This window comes from Chelonia mydas, chromosome 4 (assembly GCF_015237465.2).
Source record: "Chelonia mydas isolate rCheMyd1 chromosome 4, rCheMyd1.pri.v2, whole genome shotgun sequence".
Lineage (NCBI taxonomy): Eukaryota > Metazoa > Chordata > Testudines > Cheloniidae > Chelonia > Chelonia mydas.
The window spans coordinates 36,754,091-36,770,490 of record NC_057852.1 but is presented as its reverse complement, the minus strand read 5'-3'; the positions used below and the strand labels follow the sequence as shown (position 1 = coordinate 36,770,490).

The following is a 16,400-nucleotide window of genomic DNA, read 5'->3' as shown; positions in this document are numbered from 1 at the left end:
GGCATGTCCCTCTCCGGCTCCTAGGTGGAGGCGCGACCAGGCGCCTTTGCATTCTGCCTTGTCCACAGGTGCCGGCCCTGCAGCTCCCATTGGCCGAAGTTCCTAGCCAATTGGAGCTGCGGGGCCAGCAATTGGGGCAGGGGCAGCGGCAGCGTGCAGAACCCCCTGGCTGTCCCTACAAGTACGAGCCGGAAGGGGGACATGCCGCTGTTTCTGGGAGCCGTGCAGAGCATAGCAAGCCCCCTACCTGGTGGGAGCTCGAGAGCCAGATAAAAACATCTGGAGGGCCGGATGTGGCCCCCAGGGTGTAGTTTGCCCACCCCTATCCTAGATACAGGAAGGAATGTATAATACTCTTTAAGGAAATGGCTGGGGGTTTCCGACAAACATACTTTGCCTTCGTGGTCTTTTACAGCTCCATGTTCATTACTGATGAATGTGCGTGTGCCTTTCTAGTAATACACTAATTCAAGTTAGAGCTTTAATTTCACTGATCTACACTGATGGCTGGTAAGCGACACACCCTGGGATGGGCAACAGCGGGGACTCCAGGGATCCTGATTCTTATTTTTTTACTCCACATTTAAAATAAGGCTGGAAGTATTGCAATGTAATTGAACTCCTATTAATTCCCTTCCATGCTGTATTAATAAAAAATACTGGAGAAGTTTTCCCTTCCATGCTGTATTAATAAAAAAAGGTGACTGGAGAAGTTTTAGAGCATCTTTAGTAGGAGGGGCCTCTGCAGTTTCACTCACACACTTTCATTGTCTATGGCACGTGGTTTATATTTCATTCAGTCTTAACAAGTGCTGCTCCTCTCTGTGATGTGTTTGGCAAACTGACAATATCCTGAATGAATTTTATTGAATTAAGTTAAATCTTATTGAATTAGGGTTAATACTTTTGGAGTACATTGAATTAGAAATGCAAATGTTTATGTACTATTGTGAGACTGTATGGAACTTCTTTAGCAGGAAGACAAGATTAATGCAATCTCTGAAAGATATTAAGACCTTCAAAGGTCTTTTTGGAACAATATGTCTGAAGTACCTTGGGGTAAAGGGAATGCAAATTCTCCCCTCCAAAGCCAACCTTTTGAAGATAAGTGCTGGAGAGGAGAGACCCGTTGTGTACTAATTACCTGCTTCTGGAAACTCCAGATCAAAACCCCCTGGATCTGTATACAAGGGTCAACTAAACATGTTCTGAGTGTGCTTTTTTTGAGCTGAAGCTGTGATGAACTGGAAATCACAAAGACTCCACTAGGCTGGAGGGTGGAATGACTTGTCCTGCCAGAAACCATGTTAGGATTAGTGTTGTTCTGGTAAGCTTATGTAGGATACATGTGTAGGATACTTGTGTAGGATATTTAATATTTTTACTGTTTTTTCTCTGCAATGCTTTGTACCTTAACAATAAAGTAGGCTTGCATAGGAAGTCTGTGCACTAACATATCTGTAGCAATTGCATCCGTTATATCCCTCTCTAAAGAGAAAGTAAGCATATATCCTTGAGCAACCTGCCTGTGCGGGGAAATACACAGTGAAGACAAGGCTGGGAACTGTGCAGCCTGGAAATACCCTAGTCAGAAGGCAGAGGGACACTAGTCTCCACTCAAGAGAAGCAACAGCTGAGGAACGTAGTGGGTGCCCTTGCTGGGCCACTGTTAGGGAATGCAGGCACAATTGCCCTGACCTGTGACAGTGTGCATGCATTTTAGTGTTCTGGATGTCTGAAGTCTGTTACAGAGAACTAACTGTAGCACGTACTAGGTTTAAAATAAAGTCGTTCAGGTGAAGGTTGAGTTCAAATTTCTTTTATGTGGGGCACTAGTTTCTTATCTTAGTGATATTTGGCTAACAAGAATGGATTTTGATAAGCAGTTATCAGAAGAGACGTCTGGCTTGGATATAGGAGACTGGAATATAGGAGATAATTAGCTATCAATTTAAAATACAAGAAGAATGTGACTCACAAAGCACCTTTTTAGTCTCTCAATTTGTGAGGCAAATCAAAGTATTTCTTTCATTGTTCTTGGTATAATCAGAAGCTAAAAATGAATGGATTTTTTTTCAAAGTGATTGTCTTTCAGATATGCACTTTATCACTGTTCTCTGTTCCACATACTCTGATCATTTTGTTTAACAGTATGACAAAAATAAATCTAGGCACCACTTTTTAGATGTGATTATTTTTCTTTATACAAGGGAACTTTTTGGTGAACTAATCTACTGTCTGACTTTATTGTTGCTATCAAATTATGAATTCTTGAAGGATGTGATTGTCCATTGAAAGAATAAACTCCTCATTTCAGTAACATGTTTGTTTGGGGGTAATTTGGGGTAATTTATTAAGAGAAAAAAACGAGGAGTCCTTGTGGCACCTTATAGACTAACAAATTTTTTTGGGCTTAAGCTTTCATGGGTTAGAACCCATTTCATCAGATGCATGGAGTGAAAATACAGGAGCAGGTATAAATACATGAAAGGATGGGGGTTGTTTTACCAAGTATGAGGTCAGAAAATAGACTCCAAATTCCTCTTTGTGTGCTCCCAGAAAGCCCCTTTTTCTCAGCAGGTTCCCACCAGTTCTCCTTCTGGGGGACTCTGGAAATCTCTCCGAAGAAACCTCCTTCCTTACTAACAGCCCAGTTCTTTAGAGAGAACACCTGTCTCCTCTTCAGTTGCTTCAGATAAACAAACAACGATGGCTGGTTCCAGGTCCCTGGCTCTTAAAGAGGCAGAGCATTGGGTCACAGTAAATAACAAACAGAAATAACTATAGGCCATGAAGGTACTTTGAAAAAATCAAGCCGATGTGAGGAGCTGGAAGATGAAAAATAAGCAGACTTTAATATCCAGACTATGTTTCCTCCTGTTTTTTGTACTGTTGGTGTTATAATGGATATTAAAAATATTTAGTTTTATAATTTACATTATTTTCTTGAAGTTGATATTTTAGTTCTTATGTTCTTGCATTGGCTATGAATGAATAGATGTGTGTTACTGGAGCATCTTCTGTGTATACACCGTTCATGGCAAGCAATGCATCTGGAGCAAGAGACACTTAGTTTGCAGAACCAGCCAAACTATCCATTCATTCTGATTTGGACCTACAGACTTGGCTTTTCTGATTCAGCAGAAGTTCTGGGCAGAGAGTCAGCCAACAACTGGTTTTCTCTTTAGTATTGTATAAACACAAGATGTTTCCTAAAGCAAAATGTTACTAAGGAAAAAGTCATGTTTATTTGATTTCTCTATTTAAACATTTCTTATATGCATGGAAATATTATTTAATATATTAAGCTATCATCTGGGGAAATGTGAAAATCCTCCTTCTCATGTTTGCTTAATAAATTTAGGCCTGGGCTACCCGGGGGGGGGTGTGGGGGGGTTCGAACTAAGATACACAACTTCCGCTACACTATTCGCATAGCTGAAGTCGAAGTATTTTGGTTCGAGTTACCTGGCTGTCCTCACGGCGGCGAATAGACTGCGGTGGCTCCCCCGTCGACTCCGCTTACCCCTCCTTCCGAAGTGGAGTATAGGTGTCGATTCGGGGATTGATTTATCGCGTCTAGACGAGACACGATAAATTGATCCCCGATAGATAGATCACTACTCGCCGAGGCGGTGGGTAGTGAAGACGTACCCTTAGTTTCTGAATCCAAAGTGGTTTTGGGGTAGCCTGAGTCTATATTTGGTTCTGTGAACAATGTTGTCATTGTTCATTGAACCATTGACGCCAATACAGTTTATTGTAGAGAAATTAGCTTAGGAAATTATCACATCATTTTAAGTAATAATAATAATTAATAATTTAAAACATGTAATTGTTTCACAGTTCTTCTGCAATGTGATTTAGATGGTAACACAATTTAAAAGATTCTGCAGTTGACTAGCTGTGACATTACCCAGGGTACGATCTGGACTGTTGAACAGTTGTGTCCCCTCAGTTCTCCAACATGGGATGCCTTTTACACTGCTTTGCTGTGAGAGCAACCACTCCTGGCCTGCTCTCATACAGCCTCCAGCATATAAGTTACTCCCAGCTATACTTCAAGAGTGTTTCAGCCAGCCATCTTGAATTATATTACAGAACGATTCCAGCAAATTCCCAGTCCCATATTTTCCCCCAGAAATGTGCATCTTGTACTGCCCAGCACCTTCCTGGACAACACAAGTGCATATAAAGTCTGTCATTTCATTAATAGAAAATGGTATGCACACGTCTTGTTATCTCAAATAGAGTTTCCCAAACACTTCAGTCCAGATACACACTGTTTTAGATAAACTTTACATACAATGTTGCCCCACAGATTTTACCAGGACAATAATGTTCAGCAGATTATGAGTTTTAAATACCTCACAAGGCATACTTTGTACAAAATTTATCATAGTTTTGTAGAAAGGGTGAACATAAGGGTACAGACTGTCACACTAGTTCATTCTTCTAGAAATCCTTTCTAAGGTATTTTGGCAGAAATTAATGAAAAATAGTATTTGGTGGACCCATGTGTGTCTTCAAATTAATTTGAAGGAAGGTAAATGGTTTTGGAAGGGTTCCTGAACAGAAAAAAATAATATAAAATTTTACATGCACCTCTTTAACCAGTAGAGTACTGTGGATTAGTGAATAGCACGAAGGAAATTAGAAGTATACTCTCATTCCCAGGCTCCTCATCCCTCCACTCTCCTCTGGTCCTATCTAGTCTTTTAGGAATCTCAAAGTTTTCAGGATTTCACTCCTCAAGGTGATTTTATGGGAGGGTCGTCCTGCTGACCCACCATTTCCCCAGACATTGCTGAAACTAATCCTCTTGGTTGTCCTGGCTGTCTGATCTGTAGATGCCTGTAAATCTGCCTGAGCTCTGGTGGGTACAGTTGGTGTGTACTTCCTTCCCTTTTGCTCCCTCTACTGCTACATTCCTCCACTGCTACTATTGAGTCATGGAATAGATTTGAACTCTATGATCTGCCAGTACTTTGCACTTGTAGCCCTTCATCACTTGTGTCTGAGGCGGAAAACAAGTAGGAGGAATAGACAATATGAGAGAGACAGACTGAGAAGTCTAAGTGGGGATATTGGGAGCCATTGGAGGGATACAGGTTTGTTTATTTTCAGGGGAAGCGGGAAGAAACTGGAACAAAGGACAGTAACTACAGGGGGTGTGAGTGATTGCTGGACCAAGGCTAGAAGGAGACTAGTCTGTAAAAGGAAGCTTACTGGGTGAGGATTTTATCTGTATTCAGTTTTATTACTGTACTAGACTTGGACTTGCATGCTTTGTTTTATTTTGCATTTACTTTGTAATTCACTTTGTTCTGTCTGTTACTATCTGGAACCACTTTAAATCCTACTTTTTGTATTTAATAAAATCACTTTTTACTTATTAATTAACCCAGAGTATGTGTTAGTACCTGGGGTTGGGGGCAAACAGCTGTGCATATCTCTCTATAGAGGGCGAACAATTTGAGTTTACCCTGTATAAGCTTTATACAGGGTAAAACAGATTTATTTAGGGTTTGGACCCCATTGGGAGTTGGGCATCTGAGTGCCAATTACAGGAACACTTCTTAAGTTGCTTTCAATCAAGGCTGTAGCTTTGGGGTACATGGATCAGACCCTGGGTCTGTGTTGGAGCAAACTGGCGTGTCTGGCTCAGCAAGACAGGGTGCTGGAGTCCTAAGCTGGCAGGGAAAGCAGGGACAGAAGTAGTCTTGGCGCATGAGGTGGCAGCTCCCAGGGGGTTTCTGTGATCCAACCCGTCACAATGTGCATAAGGCTGCACTGCAACTGTATGACTGACCACATTTGTGATCTTTATGCATTTGCACCCCATCTACTGCCTACTTGTCACCCTTGCTAGTCCCAGCTAAGAATCCTGCAAATACTTTTGCACATAAATAACTTTACTTGTGTGAAGGGTTCCAGTAAGTTCAGTGGGATTCTGCATGTGTGTGTAAAGTTGTTAATCTGTATAGGTGTTTGCAGAATCCTTCGAATGTAAACACTTCTCTGGCACAGATCACGTCTTTTTGTCTGCTGTGAAGCACCTAGCACAATTTTGGGTGCAGTAAAATAAATAATAGTATCATAGAGAAAAATGACAGAATAGGGTAAATATAATATATATTGAAGGATGCTCCATATCCAAAATCCTTCCTCTGACTGTAGCAACTTTTCCTCATCCCCTAACCCCCTCCACACACAAAAGGACAGCCTGTCAGCAAAATATAGTATTGATTTCTATGAAAACGGAGAGAACACGTTATACTTATGTACTCTATAATTATTAGGGGGGATAACATTATAATCAGATCATGTTATAATTCTACCAATTATCTTTCTTTTTTGTATGCTTGTCTTAGTATTATGGCTAAAGAGTCTTTGTAGGGTACGTGAACTAGCTTTGAACCATGATGTATTTCTGAGGAACTACAGCATATCCTCAGCTACCTGATTTGTTGTCACAAGTTTGTTCTTGTTTCCTGTTAACTTACAGGAGGAGAATGCACACAAAAAATTATAGCTTAAGAGGATATCAGCTTTTTTGCAGGATAGTTCTTCAAATATAATTTTTCACCCACTTTGCCTAGTAGTCACTACTTTATAAAAAAATAATTCATTTGAACCCAACATAAAGTGAAAAATTATTCATAAACCTCATTAGTTAGAATTTGGCTTATACTCTGAAGCATCTGTACCTTCCAAAATTTTATTTTGTTTTGTGTGTTAATCTTTACCAATAACACTTCTGGGTGTTCTGGGATCCATAGATCTAATCCCTTTTTTAATCCAACAAAGCTCTTGTTCTGAATCATATTTGGTAGCAATGAGTTCTGAAGATTAGCTGTGCTGCTTTATATTGCAAATATCATTTGGGAGACTTCAGGTTCAGTGTCTTTTGGGTGCCAGTGTCAGCCTGTGAAAAGCTGCTGTATGTATCACACGGTATGCCTGCACTGCAATTAAAAAAAACATGGCGCTGAGTCTTTGAGCTCAGGTCAGCCGAGACCCAACCCCCTTGCGGGTTCTCAGAGCCCGGGCTTCATCCCAAGTTCAAAGGTTTACACTGATTTTATAGCCTCACAGCCCAAGCCCCATGAGCCCAAGTCAGCTAACTTGGGCCAACTGTGGCCATGCCTCAGGTCTTTTATTGCATTAAGACGTACCCACCAATGTTGCAGAGTCTTCAGTGGCAGTGGTGATCTCTGTAGTCTCTTCGCTTTTCTGTTTAGAAAGGCGGAGAGAAAATGAGTTCAAACCAAGCCATACCCTTTTCATTCAGAAGAGTGCTCCATTAGTACCTCAAGAGCAAAAATATTTATACTGAACAAAAATGTGGCTTTGGAAAGGAAAATGTGTTGTATTTCTATTTGGTAGGACTTGGTGTGTTGTAGAGTGCAATTACTTATTTCTTAAATCAGATCATTTGTTTGGACATTTTAAATGAGGGTTGGGCTGAAACTGTTGGCAGTTAATTTAGCTAGACTTTGAGAAACTGACAAGAACAACTCAATAAATTATCTGCATAGGCAACAGTTTTGTTTTTAACATTGGCTACTTTCTACTTCCATAAAGCCAGTGCTTCGTAATATTAACTGAAGTGTGTGGGTTTGTTTTTTTTAAATTCATCTCTCTCTCATGTAGTCAAATGCTGTTGATTTAGTCACAATGAAGCCTGCAAAAGAATGCTTTCTTGTTTCTCTGCCGGTTATAATCCCCTGGCATATATTTGTGTCTGCTTATTGAACATTTTAGTTGTTAAAACAATGTTAGAATAATTTGTTCTTCTGAAATCTAGCATTAGTTGACACTTAACTATTTTTACAGTACATTCCTGTTTTTTGAGAAGGGTTTTGAGAAAATAACCCTTATTACTAATACCATGTATCTAACACAGTTGAAGTTCAGCAGTTGGGAACCTTTGTACACTCTTATTTCAAAGACTGGTGGTCAGAGAGTATTTGTCAAGGGAAAGGAACTAGTTGGTTGGCATTAATATTAATGTAATATATTTTCAGATGGTGTTTGCAGAAATTCTATCGCACACTAAGGGCAGAGGCAAAGTGGGGAGGGAGGATAGGAATTGATCACAGAGTGCTTCTCTGCCATAACACGGCACCCCTAGAAATAAGTACAGAATTATATAGATGGTTTTGTTTGTTATCTCATCAAAAAGAAAAGCCCTAAGCAAAAAAGAACAACTCGAGAAAGGGTTGGGGGGAGAAGGTGGAAGGACAACACAACACCAGCTAACCAAAAAACCTGGGGTAGAGCGGAAAAAACAGAGAGCCATGTGAGATAAATCTGTTTCTTTTTTTTCTTCTTTTAATAGTGCGGCTTCATGACAGCATATCAGAAGAAGGATTCCATTACTTAGTCTTTGATTTGTAAGTATATGCCTTGTGTATGCTTGTATAACAAAAAACACACCGGAGACCTGATGTTCAAAATTTTTAGGAGCAAAAATAAATAAAATAATAAAAATAAATAAAATAACGATGTGCATGCACATGGCCAGGATGATGCATAACTGATCAGTTGTGTGTACACATCTGACTTGTATATGTCACTGTGATAACAGCATGTGCAAAGCTTTGCATATCCAAATGTTGAAAAACCCTCCTCAGTGTATTTTGAACATCAGCTTAAACTAACACCAAACTGCTATACGTTTTGAAGTTATTAATCACAGTTGTGATTTTTTTCCCCATAGCGGTAGCTGCTTAAAGTTCTGTTTATTTTAAATTTGACTTTTAGCAAGTTTACTAAAGGATTTTCTTCTTGAAATTTAGTAAAGGATTTTCTCATTATTTCAGAGCAGACTAGCCCATCCTGTGATTACTATCTGTGGATTTTACAATTACTATAAATGTATAATGTGTAATATACTAGTCATATAATAAATGTTATTGGTTCTGTACATTGTGTCAAAGTCAGATTCAAGACTCACAAATTTGTCAGACCACTCTGTTTATTAGCAAAGCGCTTTGCCAATGCACCCAGATATGTGTGAGCCTCCTGCCAAAGCTCAAGCTAACTTATTTAAACAGATAAGGGAAAGCCAATTTAACATAAGAGACAAAAGGAAGAAGAAACTGACAAATCTACATACATATCTTATTTGCATACTAACGTTTACCAATCTCCTAGCTCAGTAGGAGCTCTAAGTTAATTAGTTTGAGGACCCATTGTCTCACACTCCTTAATGTTTCTCTTCCTGACAACTATATTTCAACAAACCTTTCAAGCAGCATTTCTTTAATGAATTATAATTTCAATATAATTCATTCTACTTTCACAGTCCCTCCTTTTGGTCAAGCTACACAATGGCCATCAATGACTGGGTTCCACATATCAATCGTTCTTTATCTCTTTGTTCATCAGTGATATTTAAAACCATCAAATTAGCATTCTGGTTTGGGGCAGCTATCTGTGTAGCATGCCTGACACAATTTTGGATACAACAGGAAAGTAACTGAAAACATACAAAAATTATTAGGATTCCAAACAGGAGAGTTAGGGCTCCCTGAAACAACCAGTTTCCTATGCCAGAGAAATTGAAAAGGTTACTTAGCCACTTCCATAAAGAACTTGGCTCTTCGTGGGGAAGATATGCAATTTGTTCTAAGTGGCTAGCATGATCTATTACCCCATTGGTGTTGTCTGGTATATACACACAGCAGTCTTTTCCAATGAGAGCACAAGTCCCTCCTTTTCCCGCCAGCACTATGTCCAATGCCTGACGGTTTTGGAGGGCCATCTGTTGGATTGTCCCTGTTTCTTTGGCCAGGGCTCTTAAACTTTCTCCGGTTTCATTTGCCATTATTTCAACTACTGCTTGTAACCTTAGGAGCCTTTTTGCATGGTGTATTACTCCCCCTAATAGTATTAAGGAACCGCCAATGGCCTCTTCCCAGGTTAAGGGGCTTATGTTATTTACATACCATTGGGCATCTGTTAAGTCCCTTCTTTTTCGCCTGAAATTGCGGAGGCGTTCTTGAGGGAAGGTTCCTAGCACTCGGAATTGTGGGAAGAGTCGGGCGGGATAACAGATTCCTGACCAATTAGCTGGTACTGTGGTATAAGCTCTGTTCCCACACACCCAGTGATGGCCTATTAAGGCCGGGAAGGGTCGGTTGCACCCATTTGTCACATAGGTGTTTGCAAAGGAGGAGTAATATCCCCCAAAGGGTACAGGGTAATTCTTCTTACGAGGAGTGGTGTTATTTGCATGACATTGAAAGATTGTATTGTTTTCACTAAGGTTACTGTAGGGGGAACATGAGATTGATTTCTCTGTTTGATCCCAGGTTGAGAAAAAATTCACATCTCCATACCCGTCCCGCCGCTTTTTAGTTTTGTTTGAATAATCCCATACACCATTGGCCACAATATGCTGAAGGCAACGGCTTTTCCCCAGATCCAGCCCTGTCCCATTACACACCCAACACCAATGACCTTTTCCCTCCACCACACTTATCCATTTAGATGCATTTATTCCCACCGCTTCCCAAGTGTCATTGCTGTTCCATATTTTGTTAAACGGACGAGGCCCTCCCGTGAGGTCTGGGGACTTGAGTGGGATAGCCAGGACAGGAACACCAGTTTGAGAGTGGGCTGGGATGTAGCTGCAGACCCAGCAATTAGAAATATTAAGGGTCTGAGCTATCCACACCTGCTGCTGGATAAAAGAATTGTCATCGTGGTCTCCCCAGACCGTAAGATACCAGCAGCCGAGGAACAGGCAGAGGCGCATGTTGGAGGCAAGACTCTGCTGGTTCTGACAACCTCAACTGAGGGAACCGCAGTCACGGTTTTATGCCTACCAGGCAGTAGGCGCTAGGCTCGCTACTGCTTTTTTGTTGTTGTTGTTCGTCGCCTGCTTCTGGCAACCCTTACGAGAGCGTAGATTGTAAGGTATTGCAGACTGTTCCTCTACGTCTTCTTCTGGAGCCCAAATTGACTCTGCGTTGTCCTGAGGTGATGATTGGTTCTCTGAGGATGGTGCCTTCTTACACTGTGAAGCATGTATCCACGTTGCGATGCCAGATAGTTTAACAGCCGTCTGTATAGTAAGCAGGTTTCAGAGTAACAGCCGTGTTAGTCTGTATTCGCAAAAAGAAAAGGAGTACTTGTGGCACCTTAGAGACTAACCAATTTATTTGAGCATAAGCTTTCGTGAGCTACAGCTCACTTCATCGGATGCATACTGTGGAAACTGCAGAAGACATTATATACACAGAGACCATGAAACAATACCTCTTCCCACCCCACTCTCCTGCTGGTAATAGCTTATCCAAAGTGACCACTCTCCTTACAATGTGTGTGAAAATCAAGGTGGGCCACTTCCAGCACAAATTCGCAAAAAAAAAAAGGAGTACTTGTGGCACCTTAGAGACTAACTGCAAAAAGAAAAGGAGTACTTGTGGCCCACCTTGATTTTCATACACATTGTAAGGAGAGTGGTCACTTTGGATAAGCTATTACCAGCAGGAGAGTGAGTTTGTGTGTGTGGTTTTTGGAAAAAAGGGCGGGGGGGGGGGTGACAAAACCTGGATTTGTGCTGGAAATGGCCCAACTTGATTATCATACACATTGTAAAGAGAGTGGTCACTTTGGATGGGCTATTACCAGCAGGAGAGTGAGTTTGTGGGGGGGCGGAGGGCGGAGGGTAAGAAAACCTGGATTTGTGCTGGAAATGGCCCAACTTGATTATCATACACATTGTAAGGAGAGTGCTCACTTTAGATAAGCTATTACCAGCAGGAGAGTGGGGTGGGAAGAGGTATTGTTTCATGGTCTCTGTGTATATAATGTCTTCTGCAGTTTCCACAGTATGCATCCGATGAAGTGAGCTGTAGCTCACGAAAGCGTATGCTCAAATAAATTGGTTAGTCTCTAAGGTGCCACAAGTACTCCTTTTCTTTTTGTGTAGTAAGCAGTACCTGATGAGGACCCTTCCACCGGGGCTCCAAGGCATGCTTTCGATGATGGCGCCGTACGTAGACCCAATCACCTGGCTCGAGGTTGTGGCACGCGTCGGAGGTGGGTTCCGTGGGCCAGGCAGCTCGAACCTGTGAATGGAAGTGACTTACAGCTTGCATTAGTCCCTTGCAATGCTGAAGGAGCGCACAGTGAGTCAAGTTCAAATCTGGAACGGGAGTAATGGTAGTAATAACTCGCATAGGGCGTCCCATAACAATTTCAAAGGGACTTAATTTATGCCTTTGGGATGGAGTGGATCTCATGTCCATAAGGGCTAATGGTAAGGCTACTGGCCAGCTTAATCCTGTAGAGTCACAAATTTTAGCAAGCTTATTCTTAAGTACACCATTTCGTCTTTCAACTGCACCTGCACTCTGTGGGTGGTAGGGACAGTGCAACAGGTGTTTGATATGCAATATACGGTCCAGGTGTTGAACAAGTTGTCCAGTAAAATGTGTACCCCGATCACTGGACAGAGTAGCAGGAATTCCCTTGGCAGGCATAATATGATTTAGCAAACATTTGGCAACAGACAATGAGTCAGCCTTGCGACAAGGAAAGGCTTCAATCCAAGCAGAGAATAAACATACCATAACCAATATAAATTCATATTGTTGACACTTAGGCATTTGTACAAAATCAAGGTGCCAATGCAAGAACGATGCTTGAGGCAGGCCCCGGAACCCCTGGGCCACTTTTACAGGTTTACCAATATTATGGCTTTGGCAAATGGTACAGGCTGCACAGTGGCGGGCTGCAAAAGAGCTAAAATGGGGGGCCCACCATCCTGTCTTAGTTACAGCAGAGACCATCCCCTCCTTTCCGACATGCGAAACACCGTGTAGCAGGGCAGCCAGAGACGGGTAGAGTGAAAAGGGGCTACAAAGGTGCCAGTAGGCGAGTGCCAAAGAGAATCGGGATGTAGAGAGCAACCTTGGGCAACCCAGGATTCTTTCTTGGTTTCTGGGGCAGAGTCTTGGAGCAGGGTGAGGTCAGTGAGGGACGGCGGCAGTATAGAAACAGAAAGGGAACCTAGAAATGCATCTGGGGAAGGTTCTATGGCAGCAGCATGTTTAGCAGAGGCGTCAGCAAATGTGTTACCCTTAGCAACATCAGTATCCGCCTTTGAGTGGCCAGGGCACTTAACAATAGCTAGGGCAGACGGAAGTAAAACTGCATACAGGAGGGCAGTGATGTAGGACCCATTTTTAATAGGGGTACCGGCAGAGGTAAGGAAACCCTGAGTTTGCCAGAGGGTACCAAAGTCATGTACAACCCCAAAAGCATAGCGGGAGTCAGTGTAAATGGTGGCAGAGTGTCCCTCCGCCAAAAAGCAGGCACGGGTGAGGGCAATTAATTCAGCGACTTGTGCTGAGGTTACGGAAGGTAAAGGCGCAGCTTCCAGGGTTTCAGAGAGTGAAACTACAGTGTATCCTGCAAGGAGACGACCTTGGTCATCTTGAAAACAGGAACCATCAGTAAATAAAGCAAGGTCAGAGTTAGGGAGAGGGACATCAGAAAGGTCAGAGCGTGGGACGGTGACAGCAGAGTCAGTTGCAAGGCAGTCGTGGGGATCACCGTCATTAGACAAAGGAAGGAGAGTGGCAGGGTTTAACTGAGAACAATGCTTTATGGTGATATATGAAGCTGATAGTAGTAAAAGTTCGTACCTGGTAAGGCGGGCAGAGGAGAGGTGGCCTGTGTTACGTTGTAGCAGGAGGGTTTCTACAGAGTGAGGGACCAGGAGGGTAAGAGGAGAGCGGAGAACAAGGGAATCAGATATTTCAACTAGGCGCGCTGCAGCAGCCACAGCACGCAGGCGGGGGGTAAGCCTTGGGCAACAGGGTCTAAAGTGGCAGAGAAATAAGCCACTGGGCGGTTCTTTTCTCCGTGCATCTGAGTGAGAACTCCAAGTGCACACCCAGATTGTTCGTGGCAGAAAAGGGTAAAAGGCTTAGAATAGTCAGGCAGCCCTAAGGCAGGGGCAGAAGCCAAACCCTGTTTGAGGGAAACAAAGGCAGAATTGGCCTCAGGGGGCCACGGCATGGGGTCAGGCACAGAGAATCGAGTGAGTTCCTGGAGAGGTTTTGCAAGGGAGGCATATTGGGGAATCCATTGTCTGCAAAATCCAGCCATGCCTAAAAACTTCCGGACCTGGCGTGGGGAGCGGGGTCAGGGAAAGCTAAGGATAGCTTGGACGCAGGTGGGAGAAAGTGCACGGGAACCCTGGGAGAGGAGAAAGCCAAGGTATGTGACAGAAGCTTGACAGAGTTTAGAGCGAGAAGCTTTGTGACCCTTATTTACTAGGGCAGTAGTAGGAGCACTAAAGAGTCAATTTCAGAGGCAGACAATGAAGGGGAACAGAGGAGTAGATCATCTACATATTGGACTAGTGTGGACCTGGATGGGAAAACAAGGTCAGCAAGGTCTCAGGCTAAAGCTTGGGAAAAATATGACGGGCTTTCAGTATACCCCTGGGGCAGTGTGGTCCATGTGTACTGTTGCCCCTTGTAAGAAAAGGCAAACAGGAACTGGGAGTCAGGGTGAACCAGGACAGAAAAGAAAGCAGAGCACAAATCAACAACAGTAAAATGAGTTGCATCTGGTGGGATAGAAGCCAGAATCGTCGCTGGGTTAGGGACAACGGGAAAGGCAGGTATGACAATGCGGTTAATGGCCCGAAGATCCTGAACAAACCACCACGATTTACCATCAGCTTTTCGAACTGGGAGGATAGGGGTGTTACAGGGGCTTGAGCAGGGGATAATAATGCCTTGTTCTCGCAGGGCGGTCATGACTGGAGCAATTCCAGCCTCTGCTTCGGGGTTTAAAGGGTATTGAGACAGGCGAGGCAGAGGTTTGGAGGAATCAACAATAATGCAGATGGGGTTAGTATGTAAACGGCCCACTTCAGACGGATCGGTTGGCCACAGAGAGGATGGGACCTGTGAAATTAGGTGTTCAAGGGACGGGACCAATGGGCAGCAGGGGACTGGAGTGGAAAGGGGAGTTTCAGACAGCAGGGAGGCTACAGGATCACTCAGAGAGGACTGAGGGATTTGTAAGTAGACACCATCCGGGGAACAGTAGATGGTACAGCCAAGTTTACATAACAGGTCCCGACCCAAAAGGTTCACCAGAGTGGAATCCGAGAGGAGGAATGCATGGTCCGCGGAAAGGGGACCAACCTGGACTGGTAGAGGTTTTGAAAGGGGATAAGGGGTTGGGACTCCTGTAATGCCCACAGCAGATATGGTTTTTTCGAAGTGGGAAACCTCAGGCAGGTCGGCAGTACGAACTGCAGAGAGCGAAACTCCCGTATCAACAAGGAAAGGGAGAGAAAGATCATTAATAGTCCAAACACATTCACCCATGGGAGTGAGAGGTAGTAAAGGAGCTAAAATTTCCTGAGGTTCCCTGGTGTTCTGTCATTGCTGTGGGACAAAGTAAGTCTGGGGACTGTCGGGCTGTGCCGACAGGGGGGTCTAGCCGGTTGTTTACAGAGCTATTAGGCCAATGCGGACTCTCGTTTTTCCAATGTCTGGGTTGTTTACAGTAATTATAAACACCCCCAAAACCTGAAAATCCAGTTCCACGGCCCCTCCCGTGACCACGGCCCCCTCCCCGGTACTGTTTACCTTTTCCTGAATAATACTGTATTTGCAGGGCCATTAACTTTTGGGAAGATTGTTCCTCCTTTCCCTTTAGAGTGCGATGGCAGTGTTCTGCCACTGATTGCAATTTATCCATGGTTTCAGTTTCCCACCCAACACTTACTCGCTTTAGCATATTGCCAATAGCAGGTAGGAGGCCATTAACAAACGCGTGAGCCAGGGCGCCCTTCCCATTTTCACCCGGTTGCTGTATACCAGAATGTTGCAGAAAAACATCAGTTAGTCGGGTGCGATAGTCACCCGGACTTTCTCTGTCGCTGTTTACAGCAATGTATGGCTGTCCAGTTTGTTTTTGGAGTCCATACTCGAGGGATGGCCTCATGTAGGTTTTTAGCTCGGTCTTTACACTTTTTCCGGTATTCAGCGTCAGGACCGGTGTCTGGTAAAGTTGAATGGCGCTCACTGGTGGGCCAGTTGGCTGCTGTGAGCCATTTTTCATGCTCGCTAGGGGTTACAAGTAGCTTGCACAGCTGCAGGAGTCTGCCTCAGAGGGTTCATAGGTGTCGCACACTAACAAAAATTCCTCTGCAAATGTGGTAGGATTTTCCAGGGGCTTAGGAAAGCCTTTTACAATTGAAAAGAGCTCTGTACGAGTCCAGGGTTTATAGCTCCAAGTGGGACCCTCTTGTTAGCCCCCAGTAGGCAGGATTCGGAGGGGAGCCTGGATAGGTTTAGAGCCAGAGCGTAAGCGTTGGGCCCAATCAGTGTCCAGGCTATCTTCGTATGTAT

The 16,400-nt window shown here is 43.4% G+C and overlaps 1 protein-coding gene across 45 annotated transcripts in view; it reads left to right on the top strand.

The window, feature by feature from the left end:
• Positions 1–16,400, top strand: part of CAMK2D (calcium/calmodulin dependent protein kinase II delta) — a 265,256-nt gene that overhangs the window by 149,781 nt on the left and 99,075 nt on the right. For all 45 annotated transcript variants that reach the window (XM_027833887.3, XM_037897082.2, XM_007054434.4 and 42 more), the window contains exon 4: positions 8,345–8,399. In XM_027833887.3, coding sequence (XP_027689688.1) covers positions 8,345–8,399 — 55 coding nt within the window. The remainder of the gene's footprint in view (positions 1–8,344; positions 8,400–16,400) is intronic.